The sequence below is a fragment of the Cyprinodon variegatus genome, unplaced genomic scaffold (genome assembly GCF_000732505.1).
Source record: "Cyprinodon variegatus isolate N-32 unplaced genomic scaffold, C_variegatus-1.0 Scaffold553, whole genome shotgun sequence".
NCBI classification, from domain to species: domain Eukaryota; kingdom Metazoa; phylum Chordata; class Actinopteri; order Cyprinodontiformes; family Cyprinodontidae; genus Cyprinodon; species Cyprinodon variegatus.
In genome coordinates, this window is record NW_015151006.1 from 202,011 (window position 1) to 222,844 (window position 20,834).

At 36.2% G+C, this 20,834-nt stretch overlaps 1 protein-coding gene across 1 annotated transcript in view; it reads right to left on the reverse strand.

Annotated features, from left to right (window-relative positions):
- LOC107095504 overlaps positions 1-20,834 on the reverse strand; it is a 77,782-nt gene that overhangs the window by 19,892 nt on the left and 37,056 nt on the right. The window contains exons 26-48 of the mRNA XM_015391635.1: positions 20,039-20,062; positions 18,603-19,312; positions 16,873-17,034; positions 16,751-16,785; positions 16,102-16,254; positions 14,613-14,741; positions 13,935-13,973; positions 13,070-13,195; positions 12,858-12,984; positions 10,720-10,890; positions 10,605-10,639; positions 9,568-9,732; positions 9,358-9,492; positions 6,841-6,879; positions 6,611-6,751; positions 5,423-5,502; positions 5,297-5,320; positions 4,464-5,182; positions 2,758-2,898; positions 2,645-2,676; positions 1,284-1,433; positions 1,046-1,168; positions 801-839 (exon numbers count right to left, since the gene is read on the reverse strand). Of these exons, the coding sequence (XP_015247121.1) occupies positions 801-839; positions 1,046-1,168; positions 1,284-1,433; positions 2,645-2,676; positions 2,758-2,898; positions 4,464-5,182; positions 5,297-5,320; positions 5,423-5,502; positions 6,611-6,751; positions 6,841-6,879; positions 9,358-9,492; positions 9,568-9,732; positions 10,605-10,639; positions 10,720-10,890; positions 12,858-12,984; positions 13,070-13,195; positions 13,935-13,973; positions 14,613-14,741; positions 16,102-16,254; positions 16,751-16,785; positions 16,873-17,034; positions 18,603-19,312; positions 20,039-20,062 (3,499 nt within the window). The remainder of the gene's footprint in view (positions 1-800; positions 840-1,045; positions 1,169-1,283; positions 1,434-2,644; positions 2,677-2,757; positions 2,899-4,463; positions 5,183-5,296; positions 5,321-5,422; positions 5,503-6,610; positions 6,752-6,840; positions 6,880-9,357; positions 9,493-9,567; positions 9,733-10,604; positions 10,640-10,719; positions 10,891-12,857; positions 12,985-13,069; positions 13,196-13,934; positions 13,974-14,612; positions 14,742-16,101; positions 16,255-16,750; positions 16,786-16,872; positions 17,035-18,602; positions 19,313-20,038; positions 20,063-20,834) is intronic.

Genomic DNA, 20,834 nt, shown 5'->3' on the forward strand with positions numbered 1-20,834 from the left:
GATATTCAGTTTTAAGGCCGATACAGGCCGATACCGATAGGGGGCCGATTATATCGTGCATCCCTAATATCTATATCTCTACTTTAATTTGTCTGGGACAGTTTTAAAAACAAAATCCTTTTATTCTACTAACGTTTAGTACATTATTATTTATTATTACCTTTTTCATTTTTGAATTATTTGAATTACTAGTGTGATTTTATCATTTTATTTGATGGGACTGTATGTACGTTTTCAAGCATAGCTGTATATAAACAACGAAGAATGTGAGCATCCACAAACAGGAAACCTGAACTCTATCACCTCTGAGATTATGTCTGCGTTGCCAGTAGCAAAGGTATTAGAACATAAAAGTTGGCTGTGGAGTTTGTCTTGTTTCCTCATGCTTTTATTGGTTTTTCTCCAGGTATTTAGTTTTGGACACCATTAATAGAAGATGCCTATAGGTTAAATGGCTGCTCTAAATGGAATTTAGGGTTGACAAAATGTACCTCTGACTTCCCTGTGTGTCTAGAAAAAGGCCGAACCTCATGCAGCTGTGCAAGGTTTAAACAGGTGGAGCAAACAGATCGGTACCATGCAGGTGATTGTTATGGTTAAAGAATGAACATATGGAAAAGTAGGAGATTTAAAGGTAAATAAAGTCTTTTTGAATTTAGCTCATCCATGTGCTTCTTTAATACCAAAATTATCCTGTTTATGTGTCATTTCTGTTTACGGTCGAAATAGTTAAGAGAACACATTTATCCAAAAAAGTAGAAAGAAATTAGAATATAAGTCAGAGAGATTGAGATACTTACGATTGTGGTGAAACTCACTAAGAATTTATAAACCTCAACCTGAGGAAAACAGACAAAATAAAGTCATTATCTTATTTCAAGTCATATTTAAGTTTGAGTGAAACTTTCTTATTAGTTTATCTCACAGCTATTGTCAGTTACATCATTGGGATTTAACTTTTCCTTTTATTTAAAAACGTCAATACAACATACAGATAATCAGCGAAACACCAACAATGGGAAATCTGTGTTTCTGTCAAACTTACAATATTTGGGGGTTTAGGGTTTTCTATGACACAGAAGCTGAGCTTTGACCCTTTGAGGAAGACGCTCTTTTTGGCCAAAAGAAACTTCTGCACTTCTTTCATATTTGGAGAAAATACAAAAGCCTAAAAAAGAAAGAAAAAAACAAAAAACAAAGGTTGGTTTATTTCTCACAGTGAGACAGAAAAAACAAACTTAATGCTGAAATGGGCTGGTGAGGAGGAGGAGCGTGGCACCTACTGTTCGAGACTGAGGAACGATGAAGACTTTTTCATCTTCACAACCAACACCAGAGTTTTGGAGCAAACTGATGACGTCGGCCTCCGTGTAGCAGCCGTCTCTAAACTCCGGTAGGTTGGATATAACCAGAGTCGCATTGACACAAAGAAACTGCAGACAAACAACAGAGTAATGTTATATATTTAGAACTTAATCATAAATGAAATCATTTATGATTAACATAAATTTAATTTAGCATAAAAAAGGCAAACATGGCAGCAATTAGAAGACATAAAAATTTAAGTAACACAATGGCTCCACAACATAGTGAACGATTGACCTTTGATTGACATATTTTGCTGGCCAATAAGATGATATATCTGAAGTGCAGGGGGCGGGCTGAAAATATAGGATTCATTTACCTCCATAAGGAGTGAGAGGAGAACCTAGCAGTTACTCACAGAGTGGAATTTCACTATACTAATATTGTATATAAAAATAAATAAATAAATAGCTTGAATAAAAATTTGAGTAAATCTAAACATAGGAAAGTGTTTTTTATGGTCAAATTAGTCATAAAATTCAAATAATCCATTTTGGAAATTTTGGCCCAAATTTTGCACGATAGTGTTGAATGGACCTTTTACAAACAAAAAGCATCATAGTTTCACAATGCTTATGACAAGAGATCTGACATTTTACACAGTGGTTGTCCGCAGCATGAAGAACAAGTTTAGTAAGTGGGAGAGGTCAGCTATGAATTATACAAAAGATATAAAACAATTCTAGGGGTGAAAAAAAAAAGTTTTTTTTTGAGACATGTTGGTTGGTTGGCTCTGGTTGTGTAAAACTGAAACTAGAAGGTCTTAACTTTCAAATGAGATATATTACAAGCACGTGGAATATATAATATAATTTTACTGGCCAGTGGCATTTTTGGTATGCAATAGGTTTGTGCAAATGCCATAAAAATGTGGGTGTTAAGGGGGATTAAACTCCTTCCTCCTAATTCTACACACTAACCCTCCATCAGTCTTTGGTAGCTGTTCTGTTGCGTTTCTATAAGTTATTTTCTCACACATTTACATTTTTTGTTTTATTCTATTAGGGCATTTGCTAACAAATGTATTGAGTTGAGAAAATAATATCACAGAGGTGACTAGAACCTGTTTGAGCTTTAATTGCAACTAATTAGTTGTGAACTACATTAACAAAAAAGCTTTAAGTAAGAGTTTTTCCAAACGGAAAACTAAAGCTACAATAGGACTGAAAAAGACCTGGATATCGACATATTTACTTTATTCATATTAAACCCACATATAAAAAAAAAAAACACTTTAAAAATAATTTACATGGACCTGAGCTTGTTAAACTAAACTCACTTTTGATGAAGACACAGCCTCAGAGACCCGTTCTGTTAACAGAGATGGAGATTAATAAAAGGTTTAAACAGGAGTTATTTTAGAGATATGGCTGAAATCTGGAGATTTCTTACTGAATGCCGTCGTTGCGTTCAGGAAGATTTCCATCTTTTCTCCAGCAGTTAAACACGTGGCTGCAGTTTTGTCAAACGCACTAACTGGTTTTGTCAGAGACAAACCTCCGTCCGCCTTAGATGCTGATCTCCCCAGAAAAGCTTTAAAAAAAGAAAAAAAATTATTTTTTTGTGCATTCTTCAAAAAGCAGATAAGAACCAACGTTAAACAAACTATTCAATTAGGTTCCCAATCTATTAAGTCAAAGAGGGGCCATGGAAAAAGAACAAATGCTGGAAGACAAAGCAGAAGCGAGGAAATCAAAGTAACTTGTTTGGAAAAAAACAAACCCTGACACCTCGAACCAAAATAAGCAACCTGCGGCTTAAGCTCATATTAAAGGCTGTACCCATTTAGACTTTTGTTTTTTAACTATGCAGCACATAATATTCATTAGGGATTTTACTACCATCGCTATGATTTCAAATGAGCAGACATTGCAGCATTGTAGACTAGTTGAACCTATTGAATTACATTTAAAAATGGTCAGTTAGCATCAACTGTCATTCTTGTTCTACCAATCAGTTGTTGGTCTGAAATAGCTTCCTAAAAACAACCAACAAACTCAAATGCCAGGATTTGAAAAGCTAAATTTCCCTCTGCAGCAGCAGATTATAGCTTAACATCCAACTTAACATTTGGCACTAACAGAAAAGGTCTAAAAGGGTTTTAAATGTAGTCTATTTGTATATCATAATGACTGCATTAGAAATGGATTTTGATAAATCCTAATAAAATATAATGCTATCAATAATTTATTTATTTTAGTGAATCAAACTAAAATGTAAGACTTGCTCTGCATTTATTCCACACAGTGGAATATATCAAGCATTTGTTTCTAATAATTTTGATGATTATTGCTAACAGCCAATCAAATCACAGTATTCAATTCTTCACAAAGCTAAAAGATTACATAAAAAGAATAAAGCTGCCTGACAGCTTTAAAGTCAGTAAAACGAAGAGGGTAAGATACAAAAACTCATGAACCATAATAGAAAGATTAGTGGAGGGAAAAAAAGGAGGAAGCAGCTGTTGCCTTTTAAGTAATTTAATCTTTTTTTTATTTCGTCTAGGGCTGAAACAATTAATAGTATTAATCTGATTAATCGATTATTGAAATAATCATCAACTAATTTAGTAATCGATTAATCGTTAAATGGGTTATAATGACTGTAAAACATGACTTTAGCTGAAAGAGCAACCCACTAAGAGCAGTAATTATACCAAAATGGTAAGAAAATATTTTAAAATTTTGCATTAAAGATAAAAAAAAAATAAAATCTGTCAATATGCTCTATCCAGAACTCCTCAAGTGGAAAAGTTTTATTTTCCCCCGTCTTAATTCTTAAAAAAAAAACATCTTCTTTAAAGCATTTTTGGCTATCCGATTATTAATCAATTAATTCAAAAAGTAATTGACAGATTGCAAAATAATCATAAGTTGCAGGCTTAATTTCGATGTTTTTCTATTATCATCTCATAATCTTTAGTGTTCATCTTTCTATTTTTTACAGGTCCATCATTTAGGGTGAAGGGTTTTCTGTTTATTGGGGCTTAATAGTACTTTCTATTTTCTTAAAACAAAATCATATTTAACAATTCCTCTAAAGAAAAAGAGGATTTCCAAATAAAACACAGATAGAAGTTTCCATGCAGCCCAAACTACCTGATGTTCCTGATGTCTGCTGCTGATCGGGATTCACTGCTTTGGTTTTCTGCTCTGCTTCTGGCAAAGAAGGGCCTGGGTTTGGCTTTCTGCTCTCCTGGGCCTCTGCTTGGGTTTTAACTGGGGCTTCCTGGGTCGTAGTCTGTGGTCCTTGCGCTAAAGACGTCACAGGTTTATGTGGTCCAGTTTCAGGTTTAACTTCTTCTTTGGCTTCAGTAGAATTCTGTATCAAAGCTGTTTCCTTCAGCTCTGATGATTTAGCATCTGTGCTACACTCTGGCTGAACATCATCTTTAACCATTTCTGCCTGTTTCTTCTGTTCAGGCGCTGCTTTACTTCCCGTATCTGTAGCCTCATCCACAGATTCTTCAACTTTTCCAGAGACACAGACTTCTTTTTCTGAAACTGTAGACCTGGGTGGCACATTTCTGTCCTCTGCTTGAGTTGCTCCTGACTTTTCTTCTGCCCTAACCTCTGTTTCAGACAGGTTCTCCTTAGAGGTCAGTGGTGTTTTTGTTTCTGAGGCTACATCTTCTTTCCCTGTCGAGACCACGTCAGGATGCTCTGCAGGTTGTTGTGCATCAGGTTGCCTCTTTTCACCAGAGACATCAGCATCAGCTTCCCTTTTTCCAGTCCCAGTCCAGATGTCTTTGTTGTCCAGTTCAAGGTTGAGCGTGATCTCTGCGCATTCGTTGAGACGCCGTTTCAGACTCTTCACGCTGAAATTAAAGATAATTTGTGAACCTAATTTTATATTAAAACAAGATAAAAGTTTGTTTGATAGTAAATTGGTTAAACTGTTGAGCCAAAATGGTTTAAAATAAAATACTCACGTTTCAACGCATCGAATGTTTTCCCTGTTTTGGGGGAAAAAAAACAGTCAGTTAAGATTTTTTGTGGCATAAAAGTGCTAAAAACACTAAACTTTAAATTACTTCTTCAGTTACTTCAATACATACCACTCCTTAGGGTAAGGCGCTTGTGAAATCCTCTCCTGCACTAGTGTTACGCTGCTTGGATCTTTCATCTCAATGCATATCTGACACAGAAACACAATCATGTGCATCAAAACAGGAAACCAGCTGCATCATAAAAAGTCTTTTACAATGAAAATAGCCAAAAATGTGTCCAATTCCTTTGGCTTTAATATCCAAAGATACTTTAAGTTAGTATTGAATATTTATAAGTCATAATGAGATAAAGCGTTCATTATGCATAAGGCTAATTTGAAGTATTATTAGTAAATCTTAGAAGCAATTAGTCAATTTTGGAAATAATGAAGTCCCTCTCTGTGTTTTATATACAGGCCCCGTCCACACGAAGCCGAACCCTGGCCTAAACGCACAAATTTTTCACCAAACCAGCCTCTCATCCACACGAAGCCGGCGTTTCGGGGGTCTGTAAACGATCTTTTTTTTATTCAGCCTTCAGAGTGGGAAGATTCTGAAACGCCGTTTTCGCGTTTCCATCTTTACGCTCTAACCGCATATTTTTTTTTACACGCATGCGTCATAGCGTCGCCTCTAAACACGCATGCGCGACACATCACAACAACAATGGCGCCGTTGCTGCTAATGCTACTCACCCTGCTGTCGGGCTTACAACAGAATCTTCTTCTTCTGGAATATCTCCAGGAAGAACAGAGCAATATCGACGACATAGTTCAGCACCTGAATTTGACTGAACCACGAAAATGGACCCGCAGGGCAACCGTGTATAAATATTAGTGCGCATGCCCAATATTTCGTCGCTTATTTTCATGCATTCGTGTGGACGATCACATTTATTTTACGTCTCCGTCTTTACAGCAAACGTTTTGGAAAATATCAGCGTTTCGTGTTCGTTTTGACTTCGTGTGGACGGGGCCTCAGTGATCCTCTACTTTATCAGAGAGAAGCTCAAGGTGTCTGTGCTGCTATCAGACTTTACAATGCAGCATTATAACTGCAATAACTAATGTGCAATTACTACTTAATACCCTGTGCAATGATCCAGTCAAATACATATATATGTGTCACCCGTTAGATATGTATATATGCACCTTTTCCTCCTTTTCACACCTTATTTTGACTATCGAACCAATGTGACAAGTGAATTTCTCCACTATGAGATCAATAACGTCTAATTTATCTGATCGGTTTTCATACCCTGTTGGCGAGCGGCAGAAAACTGACGAGCGGCGCAATGGACGCCACTTTTCTCAAGACGTTACTGATGTGGTACACGGAAATCTCAGAAAGAACAACGAGCACCAGTCGCTCCTCCAGGGACTCCAGCTCTGGAACATGCTGGAAAATAGTGGACCATGTTAATTAAACAAAAATAAAAAAACAGGTTAAGAAGTAATAAAATGTTGGTGAAGGAACAACCAACTCACAGAATTGCTCCATTTCATCATGTTCCTGTACATTATCTCCTATAAAGAAAAAGAAACATATAAAAAATAAATAAATAAAACATTTTAGAATCCCTTTAAGTTCAGATCCAAATTATGATTCACAAGAGATCCATCACCAAGAATATTATTTAGAAGATTATTCGATTCAGTATTTCTTTCAAATGGGTTCAAAACAATCAACAAACACTGACATAGTTTAAATTTCTCTTATTTCTATTAATATGGCCAATATCAAATGAAAAAAAAAAAAAAACTTTTGTTTTCCTCACTATAGATCAATTAAGATTAGACGTTTGCCAATACAAAGTCAGATACTTTAATGCTAAGATATCTTTTATGACTTAGGATTAAAATGCTGTAAAATTTCATTTGCATTGTTTTCTAGGACAGGGCAAAATATATAAAAGGTAAAATATTGAGATTTTCCTTCAAAAGTGATAAGATGGGATTATGTTGTTTAAATCACAGTTATCTATGCTGCTTATACTTCAAATTGTATATATTTTCAGCCATTTATAAAGCTGTAGGTACAAAGTGTGACACTAGCAATATATATATATATATATATATATATATATATATATATATATATATATAATTGCTTTATGAAGATAAAAACAAATCAAATATTGCATACTGCAATACTGTTTGAAAATAATCATTTTGATCCTGGTTTCATGCCACACATTTAAATCTCTCAACAATGACCTTCCAGATGCTGCTATGACCTTTTCCAAACAGTGATATTACTTTTATCAAACCCGACCCTGCATAGCAGCTCTTCAGTAAACTCTCATGTATTTTCTACTAGCTGTTTAACTTGGTTTTGTAAAGCTAGAGTAGGCTAATGATACTCTGTTTTCTCTCCTTTTTGATTTGACTCATTGGTAAATTAAGCTTAAACACATTTAACTGGAATTCAAGTAATTTTGTGCAAAAAAAAAATAGAAAAAGTTGTAATAATCCTCCATTAAGTGCACCAAAGCCTGGTGTTTCCGCTGCTGTCTGCACAGAGCAGGTTTAACCCTTTAGAGCTTAAGTTACCATTTCTGATCACTTGCATAATGCATAGCCCTTACAAATCGAGTCCCTGAGTGAGATTTTTGTGTTTTTCATTAAATTCTTCTAGAACAGGGGTCACCAACCTTTTTAAGGCTGAGGGCCACTTCAAGGGTACCGAGATGTAGGAAGGGCGACCATTACTGACCCATGAGCTGCAAGGGTTAACGTTAGCCTAAACTTTGTACATTATCAACATTTTCATTGTTTCTGTTAATTTCTAAGTTTATTTAGACATTGTCATTTTTGAAATCTCTATAAATGATTAAAAAGAAGAGCAACAGAATACAATAACATTTTATTTAGAAGGCTCCATGGGCCCTCTGTTGGTGACCCCTGTTCTAGAAGCATTTTTGTTATTATTCTTAATATATTCGGGCAAGTTGGCGTTTCTTGTTATTACATATACATTAATTATTGCCATCAAAATATCCATATTTTTGGAATGTTACAAAGGTAATAAATTCTAGTCCTGGATTGGCTTAAAATGTAAATTTTCAAAGTATTTCACTGAGTGCCCAAAAAGGTTTAAGCTTCATGTAAATGTAGCTGCATTTTTAATCATAAAAAACGGACTTTGCTAGCATCTAGAATTTGTAGCTGCAAAGCTTTTCTACAAAATTATTTTCTTTCTTATTTGTTACAGAATACTTCAGCCAACTTCTATGGTCTGTTGGAACAGTGGCTAATCTGTAGCGGAGAGAAAGCGACTGGATAAGCTGATCAGGAAGGCCAGCTCTTTGATTGGATGCCTTCTAGACTCTGAGTGCAGGAGTTGGGAAAGAAAAGGATCCTAATTAAAGTAACATCTCTGTTGGATAATGTCTCCCACCCCATGCATGAAGCTGGTGCTGAGCTGGAGAGCTCCTTCAGTGACAGACTGCTGCACCCTAAATGCTCCAGGAAGCATTATCACAGATCTTTCCTGCTAATCATTCATGCAAATATTTGCAATTTCTATCTTAGTCAGTTAAATAACCTGCTGCTGTCATTTTGCACGTCTCTGATGTTGCTGCTATTTTTCACATATCCATTACTGTAAAAATGTCCATAGCTGCATATTGATTATGTATTCTCCAGATACACAGGATTTATATTTGCATAAACACTGTAGACTACATTATTTTATTTGTTTATTTAATTAACTCTTTCACTTATTGTGTTATTTTTATACACTTTTGCAAAAGTAAACAATTGTGTAACCATTTCTGCTAGAACCTTTTGCTGCTAAATCGCCACAATTTCCCCAATATAGGACAATAAAGGGCTCTTCTTCTCTATTCTATTCAAAGCTGAAGTTCTGAACTGAAATGCTAAAACATCTTTTGGCCAAATAGGTGCCAAGAAAAAAAAGACCTGATCCTGCACATCTCTCACAGGAGAAATGCATGATACAGACACAATTATTTTAACCTGTAGAATAATAGGGCAGCTTACCTCGCTGAGTCCAACAGGCATTTCCTGTAAGACTTGGTGGACGTACAGCTGCTGGTCTTTGATGGAAGCAGGACATTTGAGGAAATTTTCCACAAAACTGCAGCAAGAATTCCAGTCATTGAAATGCACAAAAGCCTGGAAGAGAGGTAAAGCATACGGTCATTTATAGTAATAGAGATAAGAAACCAGAGCTGGTTACCAGCTGCTTACCCTCCTCTGCAGAGGTAGAACCACAATGTTGTAGAGCAGAGTCTGAAGGTTCTGTTTGGGGAAATAGCTCCACACCAGCTTGGCAATGTCTTCGTGTTTGTAGTTTCCTTCAGGTAAACATGTCAACATGATGGTGGAGGACTTGTTGGCCTTAGAGGCAGGTGTCTGCAGAAGGAGGTGGTCAGAAATAAAAGGTTTTCTTTCAGGAACAGAAATCTGTTTCCTTATCAGAAGTTAAAGACATAGAGGACCATCATTTATTTCTGGGTGGATCATATGAATAAGTGGTCCTCCTAATTGTCAATCATTCCGGTTATATGTTTAGGTAAGGCCGTCCTTCATCCTAGTCCCATTAGCTATCTTTTTCTCCGCATGCGCAATTTCAGTCATATATCTGTGATGAGCTACGGTTTCAGACAGTCATTAAAGCTCACCTTTGGCCGAAGGTGGTAGGAGAAAAAGTGTCTACGAAGTGTATGAGAAGAAAAGAAAGGCCTCAGAAGAGGCAGATATATCCCAGAATGCTTTGCACGGAGAGCTCACCTCGCATAGCAATATGGCAATTGCTGTCATAATGGCCCACTGTCACCACAGGCTGTCGCTACCCGACAGCGGCGACTATTAACAAAGATGGCGCAGGCACCACGCAGTGAAGGAGGAGTTATACGACCAACTGGGAGCAAAAAGCAGTGATCATCTGGTCGGTTAACCAAGTTCACTATAAAGTCCACTATATAGTCCCCACTCTATATAGTAATTAAGGTGGACATTAGGGCACAGTAAGCTTGTATGAGCTATGAGAACACAAGTGTGCACGAGGAAAAATGGGCTCGTGGATGCTGTCACACGCGTTGAATAGGCGTTTGCTCTTCGGAGCAGGTACAGGATTGTGCATGTGCATTTTTTGTTTTTTAAGTGGAAAGGGCGGAAAAATCCTCAAATATACCTTTAATGAAGGATACATTTTTTTGAAAAAAAATATTTAAAAAAAAATAAATAAATATGCTAAATACAAAAGGTGCTAAAATAACACTCACCCACATGTCTCTCTTAGTCTTGATTGTACTAAAATCTAAAAGAAAAGTGTAAAATTACTAATTACTTCTTCAGATCCTACACGAGTTTTTATTTGCATCTTTTAATTCCTCTCACTTGGGATGATAAACCAGGGAGACGTGGTCGGGAAGATGAAGGGATCAGTCATCAAGGTGACTGAAAATGGTGCTATGCTGCCCGGTGGAACGCCAAAGCTTGTTACCGGGACGACTGCTCCGGTTACCATATCCACGCTGTCTGGCAGAGCCTTCAGTGCCAGCCGTGGTGCTGCGTTCAGAAACACAAAGAAAGGCAATTAGTGTGTTCAAATCAATCCTGAGATATAGATATAAATGAAAAGGGCATTTAACGCAGCTGAATTTAATTATCAATCATGACTGAGTCATTATTTCATTTATTGTGTACTTTTAGCAACATTATTACAGCTGGTTGGTCTGATATTCTTATTCCTAGAAACATGGATATCCTTCTTTCCAATAGGACTTCAATAAACAAAGGAAGCTCTGGAGATAAACTTGATGACGATATCTTTAAAAACCTGATTTTTGTTTATAAATGATGCCTTTACTTTCCTCATGAAACACAACCCCTTAAAGTTAAAAGTTAATTTTATATTAAAATGTTTTAACGCATAAAAATATATAAGTACTTCCTATTTTAAATATGCACCAACTGAAAATTTTCAAGAAAACATTACTGCTATTGTAATTTCTTTCAATAGTGTAAATTGTCAGAATGGCATTTGGTGCCACTTCGTGTCCAGCATAAATAACTTTCATGTAAAGGTCATTAAAATGACTTTAAAAGTATCAATATGCATTTTCTTCCATTTTTGGTAGTTAATGTAATTTGCAGTCCCATAATTTCAAACTACTATTTCTATTGCTATCATGCTTTTCATTAGGATATATCCCAACTTTGATTTAATTTGAAAATATCAAATGTGGGTTGAACAATCATCTGGTGCGGCCATTGCAGAGGCTTTAAGTTATAAATATGTGTCCTAAATTGGTCATATTTGTGCTTTTATAATGAACTGATAGTTTCTATAATCACGGCTTCTTTAAATTGGCCACGAGTTGTTTTCACTACTATTAAATATACAATGTTTTACCTCATTTCTACACAATACAAGAAAAAAAATATAAGCAGCAATGATTGGGGCCTGTAATTCAACTAATTACACTGCAGACTTTGTGACCTCAGGACTTGACGCTAGTTATTTTAAATGATTCCTCAGGCCAATATACAGCGCTCGACTAGGGCTGGGTATTTTTCGCCAAAGTCCTGAATCGATTCGATTTTGATTAATGCAGTTCTATATCGATTAATTTCGATTCGATCTGTTTTTACAATAATGAAAGTGGTTCAACTGTGTTTTAAAATACTCATGTATTTTATTTTTTCCTGGCACATTAAACACAAAGTGCAAACTTGTAAATCCGACAGTTTAAACATGAGATGTGAACAAAACTGTCTCAAAAGTGCGAAATTGTTTGTTAAAAGTGGAAAAAATGAAGCTTTACTCGAGCAAGCAGACATGACACAGCAGACATAAATGAGCTGCATTATCTTCAATGCACAAACCATATTTGTAGCGTTGTCTGTAACAACTACAGGGTGTTTTCTGCTCAACACCCATTTGTTAATGTCTTCAGTCAACCTATTGGGTATATTTGCAGCTGTCTGGCTTGAAGTAATCTTGAGTGCATCTTTCCTGCTCATTTGAATGTGAATGTCACGCATCTCATTCCCTAGACATCGATTTTGCAAAAACGTAAAGGAATCGATTAAAAATCGATTAAATCGATTTTTTTTTACCTAGCCCTACGCTTGACACTATCAATGAAATAACAACTACATACCGGTAAGTTGGGAGACGACACACCGTCGTTGGCTTATATATTCCTGGAGCTAAGGCTTTAGCTCTACTATTTTTCTGCCTGCTCTACGATTGGTAAAAGCTGAGGCAAAGAAAAAGTTTAAATCTTCTTAGGAGTCGTGAGCTGTATGCCAAAATCATCCATATTAAGACAATATAAGACCTGAAATATTTCAGTTCGTGTGCAATGAATCTAAAATATATGAATGTTCAAGTTTTATCATTACATTATGGAAAATAATGAACTTCATCACAATATGCTAATATTTTGAGCAGGACCTGTAGTTCTTACATGATACGTGCTTTTCACAGAATAAACACAAGCAATGATTTCCCCAGATTTGAGGCTTACGTTGAGACTTGCAGCTTCCCCGGGGCAGTTTCATCCTCTGGACTTTATGTGCAGGGCAGCGTTTCAGGAGGCTGTACCAAACTCCGATTCGATCAGCATCACGGGCCGACTCAAACTCTACAAACACCTGGACATTAAAAAAAGTCCCAGCAGAGTCAGGCTGGATGAATTTGACCTGAACAAATGCAGTAAGGGTGTATGTTTGATTCTACCTTGTTGAGCAGAGGGAGGATGTTTTTAACAGAATCCATTTTTCTCAGAGTTTCTCTGAGCTTCAAGGTCTCACTCAGCGAGATGTTCTGGATGTAGATCGTACTGGTCCCATCATCTTTGACCGGCTGTTCAAGAAAGGAAAAAAAACATAAAAAGAATTTTTTTTTGTTTTTTAACCTTAACAAGTTTATTACTTGTAGATTTTGAGTAACAGATTAAGCTGGGAGGGTGGTAGCCTGGTGGTTAGAGCAGTGCGCTTGCGCTCTGAGAAGGTTGCAAGTACCTGGTTCAATCCCTACAGCCTGCATTCTGGGTCCCTGAGCAAGACCTTAAACCTACACTGCTCCCCGGGCACCGCACAATGGCAGCCCACTGCTCCCCAAGGGGATGGGTTAAAATACAGAGAGTTAATTTCTCCAATATGAGATAATAAATTTCAGTTATTATTATAATAGAAAATCCTTAGTGGATGAAAAAACTATGGAAAAAACAGATAAAATGGCAGCATTTTGAATTAGATAATAGTAACATTAATACTTATACAACCTAACTGAAAAAAAAAGTTACGATGTGGTGAAAAAAAACCCACAAAACATCTGAAACTACCTTCTACAAAAACATTTTTTCCAACCTAATGCAAACAATTTTCTGACCATATTGATATCATTATATCTCATTTTGTCTTCCGATTAAGCAACAGTTTCAATGTGACATTTTCCAACTTTAACCTTTAACCAAATCCAGATCGCAGTGAGGTCACAAAGGACCAAAATGATCTCAGTCTGGAGAAAAGGAGAGAAATATCTGGAAACAGACCAGAGCACAGGATGGGAAGAGCTCGTGAAGAAAGGCGTAGTTACTTACAAAACCGACCAGTTCCATCAGAGACTTGTAGAATTCCAACTGAAAGAAGAACAGAATCGTTTCGTGATTAATCCGGTTTAGTTTCTGCTGTGTTTAAACTACTTAAACTGATAAATGTTGATCATTTTGAAGTGATGCTTAGTTTAAATAGCATTCATGGAGAAATGATAGAACAAAAGAAGAGGAGAAGCCGACCATCACTTCCTGAAATAATTTCATTTTATGTTAGCTCATTCTGTTAATTTGCTGGTAAAAAATCACGTCCCCTCTCCTAATCTTTTATGACTTTTAAAAAGATAATTTAATAGAAAACAGCTGATGTCAGTTATAAGTAATCAAAACAGAAGCCGTTTGTGTGAAAAGTTTTGCTGTGTTTATCAAAGATAATTTAACTGATCTAGCATTTTGTGTTGCACCAAAGGTTGCTTTTTAAGTAAAAGTGACTAGATGGATGTGGTCCTATTATATTATTATTAAAATAAACAATACATGTTTTAACCTGATGTTTTCAAAGGCAAAGAAAAATATATTTAATTAATTTGTGCATAATATTTTTCTTATTAAAAACATCAGTAACTTTCCAGCACTGCTCTAAATAACCATGTATCTATTTCAAATGAACCAATATGTTTGAAAATGAACAAAAATGTTTAGATTTAATACATTAATCTGACTTACCGGTTCCATAAAAATCTTGCTGGTGACAATCTGGACACAGAGTTTGGATCCACTTAGAGTGAAGGAACCACTCTGGGAAGACGTGAAAACATTTTGTGCGCATCGGAAATTGGGCATCAGCACAAATGCCTGAAAAGAAAAGAAAAAAAATAATTTGTTTAGACTCTCCTACAGCATTAAGATTAACCTATAACAACTTGTTACCTCTAGGGATTGACTTCTATAATTCTACATTATTAGCAAGTCCAGTAGATAGTTAAAAGCTGTCAGCTAAACCAAAATGCTGCAGCCAGAGTTCTGATGAAAATTAAAAAGAGAGATCATATCTCTCCTATCCTGGCTTCCTGTTAAATCCAGAATAGAATTTAAAATTCTCCTTCTCACATATAAAGCCTTAAATGGCCAAGCTCCATCTTATATCAGAGATATGATTGTTCCTTATGTTCCTAACAGAGCACTTCGCTCTCAATCTGCAGGTTTACTAGTGGTTCCTAGAATTTCTAAAAGCAGAAAGTGAGGTAGATATTTTAATGATCGGGCTCCTCTCCTGTGGAACCAACTACCAGTTTTAGTCTTAACCTGTTTTATCAAAAAGGAAAAGTTTTAACTATCTCTATAGTTATGCTGCTATAGGCTCAGACTGCTGGAGGACATAGCATAGTCCCCCACACGTTCAGGTACTCGCAGCTATCCAGCAAGTACCCATATAAAACATACATCTACGGGTAGTAAAAGCCCCATATTATTTCACGGGTGCAGGCATGGGGATAAATGAACGAAATGTGGGTATCAGCGTTAAAGCAATAATGAAATGATTCATTTACTCTACATCTTAAAATAAACTGATTCAAGAATATCCAGATAAGACTATTTTTTTATGCAACAAGGCAAACTTTCTTACTTCAGCCAATTTATAGATGTTAATCTGTGAGCGCAGTTCACACTGGATGCGAGCGTGAGGCAATGTTCTTTAATGCCTCTATTATTATAAACAGCTGTGTGTACACTTTGTGATCACGGGTCGGGTTGCACTTTATTATTCACAGGTCCTTGCGGTCCCGGACGGCTTTTAAATGGGGATAATTGCGGCTAACAGGTCGGGTCTCGGTTCTGAAGTGTGCGGTTGCGTGGATACAGTTTTGGAAAAATCAGACCCATGCAGGACTCTGGGACATAGTGTTCCATTTTCATTATTCTGCTTCACCATTCAGCAGGATTTGTTTGTTTAAAGGGGATGGATATTTCTTCCTATTAGAAAGGGAGGTTTTCCTCTCCACTGTTGCCGTATGCATGCTCTGTGTGAGGGATTGCTATGGAGTCCATGATACATTGTAAGCAAATATCTGGTGTCACCGGATGAAAAAAAAAAACAATCTGACGTTATGACTGGATTGAATCGTCTTTGTAAAGTGCATTGAGATGACATGCAGAATTGTGAATTGGAACATATCAATAAACTGAACTGAATGAATGTTAAACTTGGGCCTACCATGCACGCCTGAGGAATCACGTAGATGTTTTTTTGTTCGTACTGGAATCCAAACTTCTTGAACAGATCTGCAACGTCACTTTCAGAGTAGCAGCCATCGTAATACTTTGGCAGGTTGCTTATTAATAATAGTCTTGTGTAGTTAGAATAAAACTGGAAGAAAAAAAAAAAAAAAAGAGAGTCATAAAAAATTTGTTTTAGCTTTTAAACAAATCCTTCCGAGTCTGATTTATTTGTGAAATTCAGAACAAAAAAAGAAATAAAATGTAAATAGCAAAGATATTATCTGTTCATTCAATATAGATCAACAGAGTTATGTACAAATGAAGAGAAAAGAATGAAGTTTAGTTATTTTTCAAGCTGATAGTTACAGTCTCTAATAAATCTGTTAAATCCCTGGTAAAAACGTATATCACAATAAATAAAGGACTCTCCTGTTGTAATAGGATAGTCTGTCTCGCTAATTTTTTTCTTTAGAGGACTCTGACCTTAATATATAGAATTTTTTTTTTTGTGGGAAAGAAATTCAAAACAAAGAAAATGAGCCTCTAACAGACAGACGGAGACAGGACAGAGTACTGATACAACGTCTTAGTGACACATTTCAGAGGAAAGCTTTTAGTACAGTTTATCAAATGAGAAGCCTTACTTTTTTTGACATGATGACAGATTTTTCAAGACAGACTGTAATAGAAAGAGAAAGTTAGAAAAATAAAACGTAAACAAAAAATAAGAAGCATGGCAATTTTTAATTCTAAATACGTTTCTCACGGATTTGATCTGGATTCAGCAGGGTTTCTAGCTTCTCTCCCACAGTCAGGCAGGGATCTGCAGCTGCTGGCTTCTGATTGGCTGGGGCTGTGGCTTTCGGCTGGGTTTTGACAACTGCTGCCGATGGTTCAGCCAAAACAGCGGAAACGTTACACACAGCTGCTGCAGGTGACAAAGAAAAAATGTATATATTATTGAGAATAAAAAGGAATAATTTGACTATTTTAGCCAGTCTCCTTTGGTCAAGTTGAACCTTATTGTTTTCTAAATAATGGTATATTTAGGAGTAATAAAGGATTTTTGGTTGATTTTTATGCAGAAGCTGTAAAATAAGAACAAGCAGAAAACATTGAATAAACTATTAAATTCTAGGGAAAATTTAACAAGAATAGAAAACAGAACTGAGAATGAGTCAATTTCTTTTACAGATTCTTTTGGGATTAAAGATGGAGAAGATGGTGATGGTTTAGTAGTAAACATAGACTCTAATGTTGCAGTTATGTTTACTCAGATGTGTTCCTGAACTCCTGCTGGTCTAAAATTAGGTTTAGTTTAAAGGATAACTTGTGTTTTCTGGTGTTTTTTCCCCCCTGTAACACTACTACTATAGGGTGGATTCCACTTTGAATCCTTTTTTTAATCTGAATCAATCAATTTAATTTCTCTATTCAAAAGCCTCCAAGTTTTTTATTCTGGTTTGGGCTCGTTTCCCCAAATCTAAAATCTAACAACAGCTTGCTACGATGGTGGCATGACGATGAACTGTGAAAAAAAACCTGAAGTCTAAGTTAGTCAATTTTTCTTCAATTAAATGTTGTTGTTTTTTTTTAATTGAGCAGCTAAATTAGACACTTCACCAATGGAATCATACAATCTATTATTTCGAGTGTTTAATATCTAATATCTAATATCTAAGGGTAAAAACGCTAATTCCTTTGGCAGATCATATTATTTACTTACTACAAATTAAGGCTAAATGCAATTATTTCAACACATTTCTGCCAATTTTTTTGTTGTTGTTGTTTTGCTCTGGGAATGTTTTTATTCAGCAGGTACTGCAAACTATTCTGGAATGATTGCAGAATAGATTAAATAAATTGTTTTTAAAAAAGACAGAATACCGGTGGAAGCTGAGCAGCCAGCAAGTAAAACGATCCTAAAAGCTAAAATAGAACAGTTTAGATCAAAGCAAAATGTCCTAGTCAAAGTTCAGACCAAAATCCAATTGAGAATCTCTGCAACAATTGAAATTGTATATTTGTTATACTCTTATCTGTTGGATTTTCTAAATCCTTTTCCATGTTATATAGTTAAAGTCTTGTTGCTCTCTGCTATGATCCACACTGATGGTTCACTCAGCAGTATGGCTGGAGTAGAGCTAAGAGACTTTGATGCACAATTTCTCTCCTCTTTTGCAAAAGCTGGTGAAACTTACACTGGTTCTGCCTGGTCTCTCTATTTATAGGTTAGGAGAGCAAAATAAACGTATTACTTTCCAATCTGATTTACTTTCAGCTATTTTGTAAAGATGGATGAAAACGTCATTCTTTAAATCTGCAAAGCTGGGGGGATGAACCCAAAACAATTTTGCTGATCTAATTACCACTAAATTTGGTTCTATTAAGTACTAACTAATAGACGATCCATATTACTTTGTTGCAGCATGGCAAAATGTAAAAATTTGTGTACAAGGACACTTCAGCTTCACATTCTCCTGCAGGCAGACATACCTGCTGTAGAGGAGTCTTTCTTGCAGGGCTGATTGGCGGCTGAAAGCGTTTCTGGGCTGAGCTTATCTTCAGCTGTCTTCTCTGATTTAGGCAGAGTTTCAGGAGGAGTGGCCTTTTCTGAACTTTTAGAAACATTGGGAGCTTCAGCAGCTCTTTCTTTGGGCACATCCTCCTGTTGTGGAAGGCTGGGAGGATGTGGAGCTCTTTGCACAAACTCCTCCTTCGTTTCAGAAACTTTGACAGGCCCAGCAGAAACACCGAGGTTTGGCTCCTTCTCAAGTTGCTCTTCGGGTCTTTCCTCTGGTTTAGAAATGTCATTAAGGTCAGCAACATTTCCTGCAGGTGTTGCTTTACATTTCAAAGTGTTGATGTCCTCTCCTTTCAGTGACCAATCTGCAGCTCTTCTCTCAGTTTTAGAACCTTCAGTTAAATCGGTAAATCTTTCACCTGATTTTTCCTCAAGTCCAGAATCACTGGGAGCATCAACACCTCTTTCTACATGATTTTCATCAGATTTAGAAACTGTTGCCTCAGTGGATGAAGACGCCTCAGCAGATTCTGATTGAGCAACATTATGAGACGTCTCAGAAGGAGGAGGCAGGGCTGCTGATTGGACGACCGGAGACTCAGCTCCACCTGCTGAGGAGCTTCCTTCAACGTTTAACGGGATCTTCTCAGAGTCTTCAATGCGCTTTTTGAGACTCTTCAAACTGGAATAATAATAGTATAAATTAGCCAAAGAAAAAAATATTTAGAGAGATACAGAAAAATGAAGAACTCTAAGTAATATGGACAGATTATGGAACCAATGATTTCTTTCTCAGATTAATTTAACCTTGGATGTCTAGATTAAAGCATACTGAGGACCTCAACCTCATTCTAAGCAGTAAATAAAGTCAAAGATGAAAACAAAATCTCTAACCCTACCCTAGCCTTTTTAAATTTAATGATAAATCAAAATCTTATCAGAATACTAAGGGAGATTATAATTAATAATGATAAAGTGAGGATAAGAAAGGAAAACCTTACTTCTTTGCAGTCTGTCTTAGATAACTCTATGGTGGTTTTATTTTACCAAGCAAACACTAACAATACTCTTAAACGATATACACATCAAAATGTGGCTTGTGTATTTAGTTATTTTCTACAGATTTGTCAATATAAATATAAAAATAAAAGAAGAAAAACAGTGGAAAAAAATTTTGATTATTCAGTGGGTTTCTGGAGTTTTTAATCATCACTAAGTCTTATTTATTGTTTAGAGGAGAAATCAAAATTGATATCATGATTATCATGTTAAGATAAATGATACAAAAAATGCCCAACACAAGCAAGATATAAACAAAGTCCTTAGAGGAAAACACCTGTCCCACTGTCATTAATTAACATGCTCTATTTTAAGAAACTAAGAAGAGCAGAAAAGGAAAAATACTCACGACTCAACACGCCCAACTTTGCTCCTGATAAAAAAGAAAAAAAAAATTTCAAAGTGTAGTCAGTGCATCTTAATACATCTATAATCTAAATATTTCATTTTTTTCCCCAATTTAACTCAAATTTATCGACACATTCGACTTTTCAGAACAAGTATTTTGGTAAAATCATGGTGGAAAAAGTCCAACCTATGCATATAATAGAAGAACATATTTCCGATTACATGAAAATTCCCTTTTTTTTAAATGCTTTTCTTCTTTGTAGTTTGAGATCATTTGCAAAAAGAAATCACCTATAGATTTAATCTGGATAATTTTCAGCCTGATAAACCAGAGATCAGAAAGGATGACCATTAGTGAAACAGATTTATCTGAAGCAATAAGCAGACTCTGTTCTCTCCTCAGAGTAAGTCATAAACTTTTTTATTCAGTATAAAACTGTGCACTTGTTCAAAACCACAAAGCTCCCTGAAATACCAAGTTTCTGATACTAAATGGTATATCTATATGCTCTCAATCAACTTCTGGACCAAATCCTGACTGATAGCAGTCCATTCTGGCACAATCAATGCTTGCATTTTGACAGCATTCCTAGGTTTTCGTTTGTCCACCCGTCTCTTGATGATTGACCACAAGTTTTCAATGGGATTAAGATCAGGGGAGTTTCCATAGCCTGGGTGCCATTCCGAACTTAGTCCCGCCCACAACGTTTGAGGTCGGGAAGTTCGGTCTGGCATTGCTCAACAGTAGCGCGAGTATGCTCGCACAATATCTGGCGTGCCAATCAAATTGTCAGGGC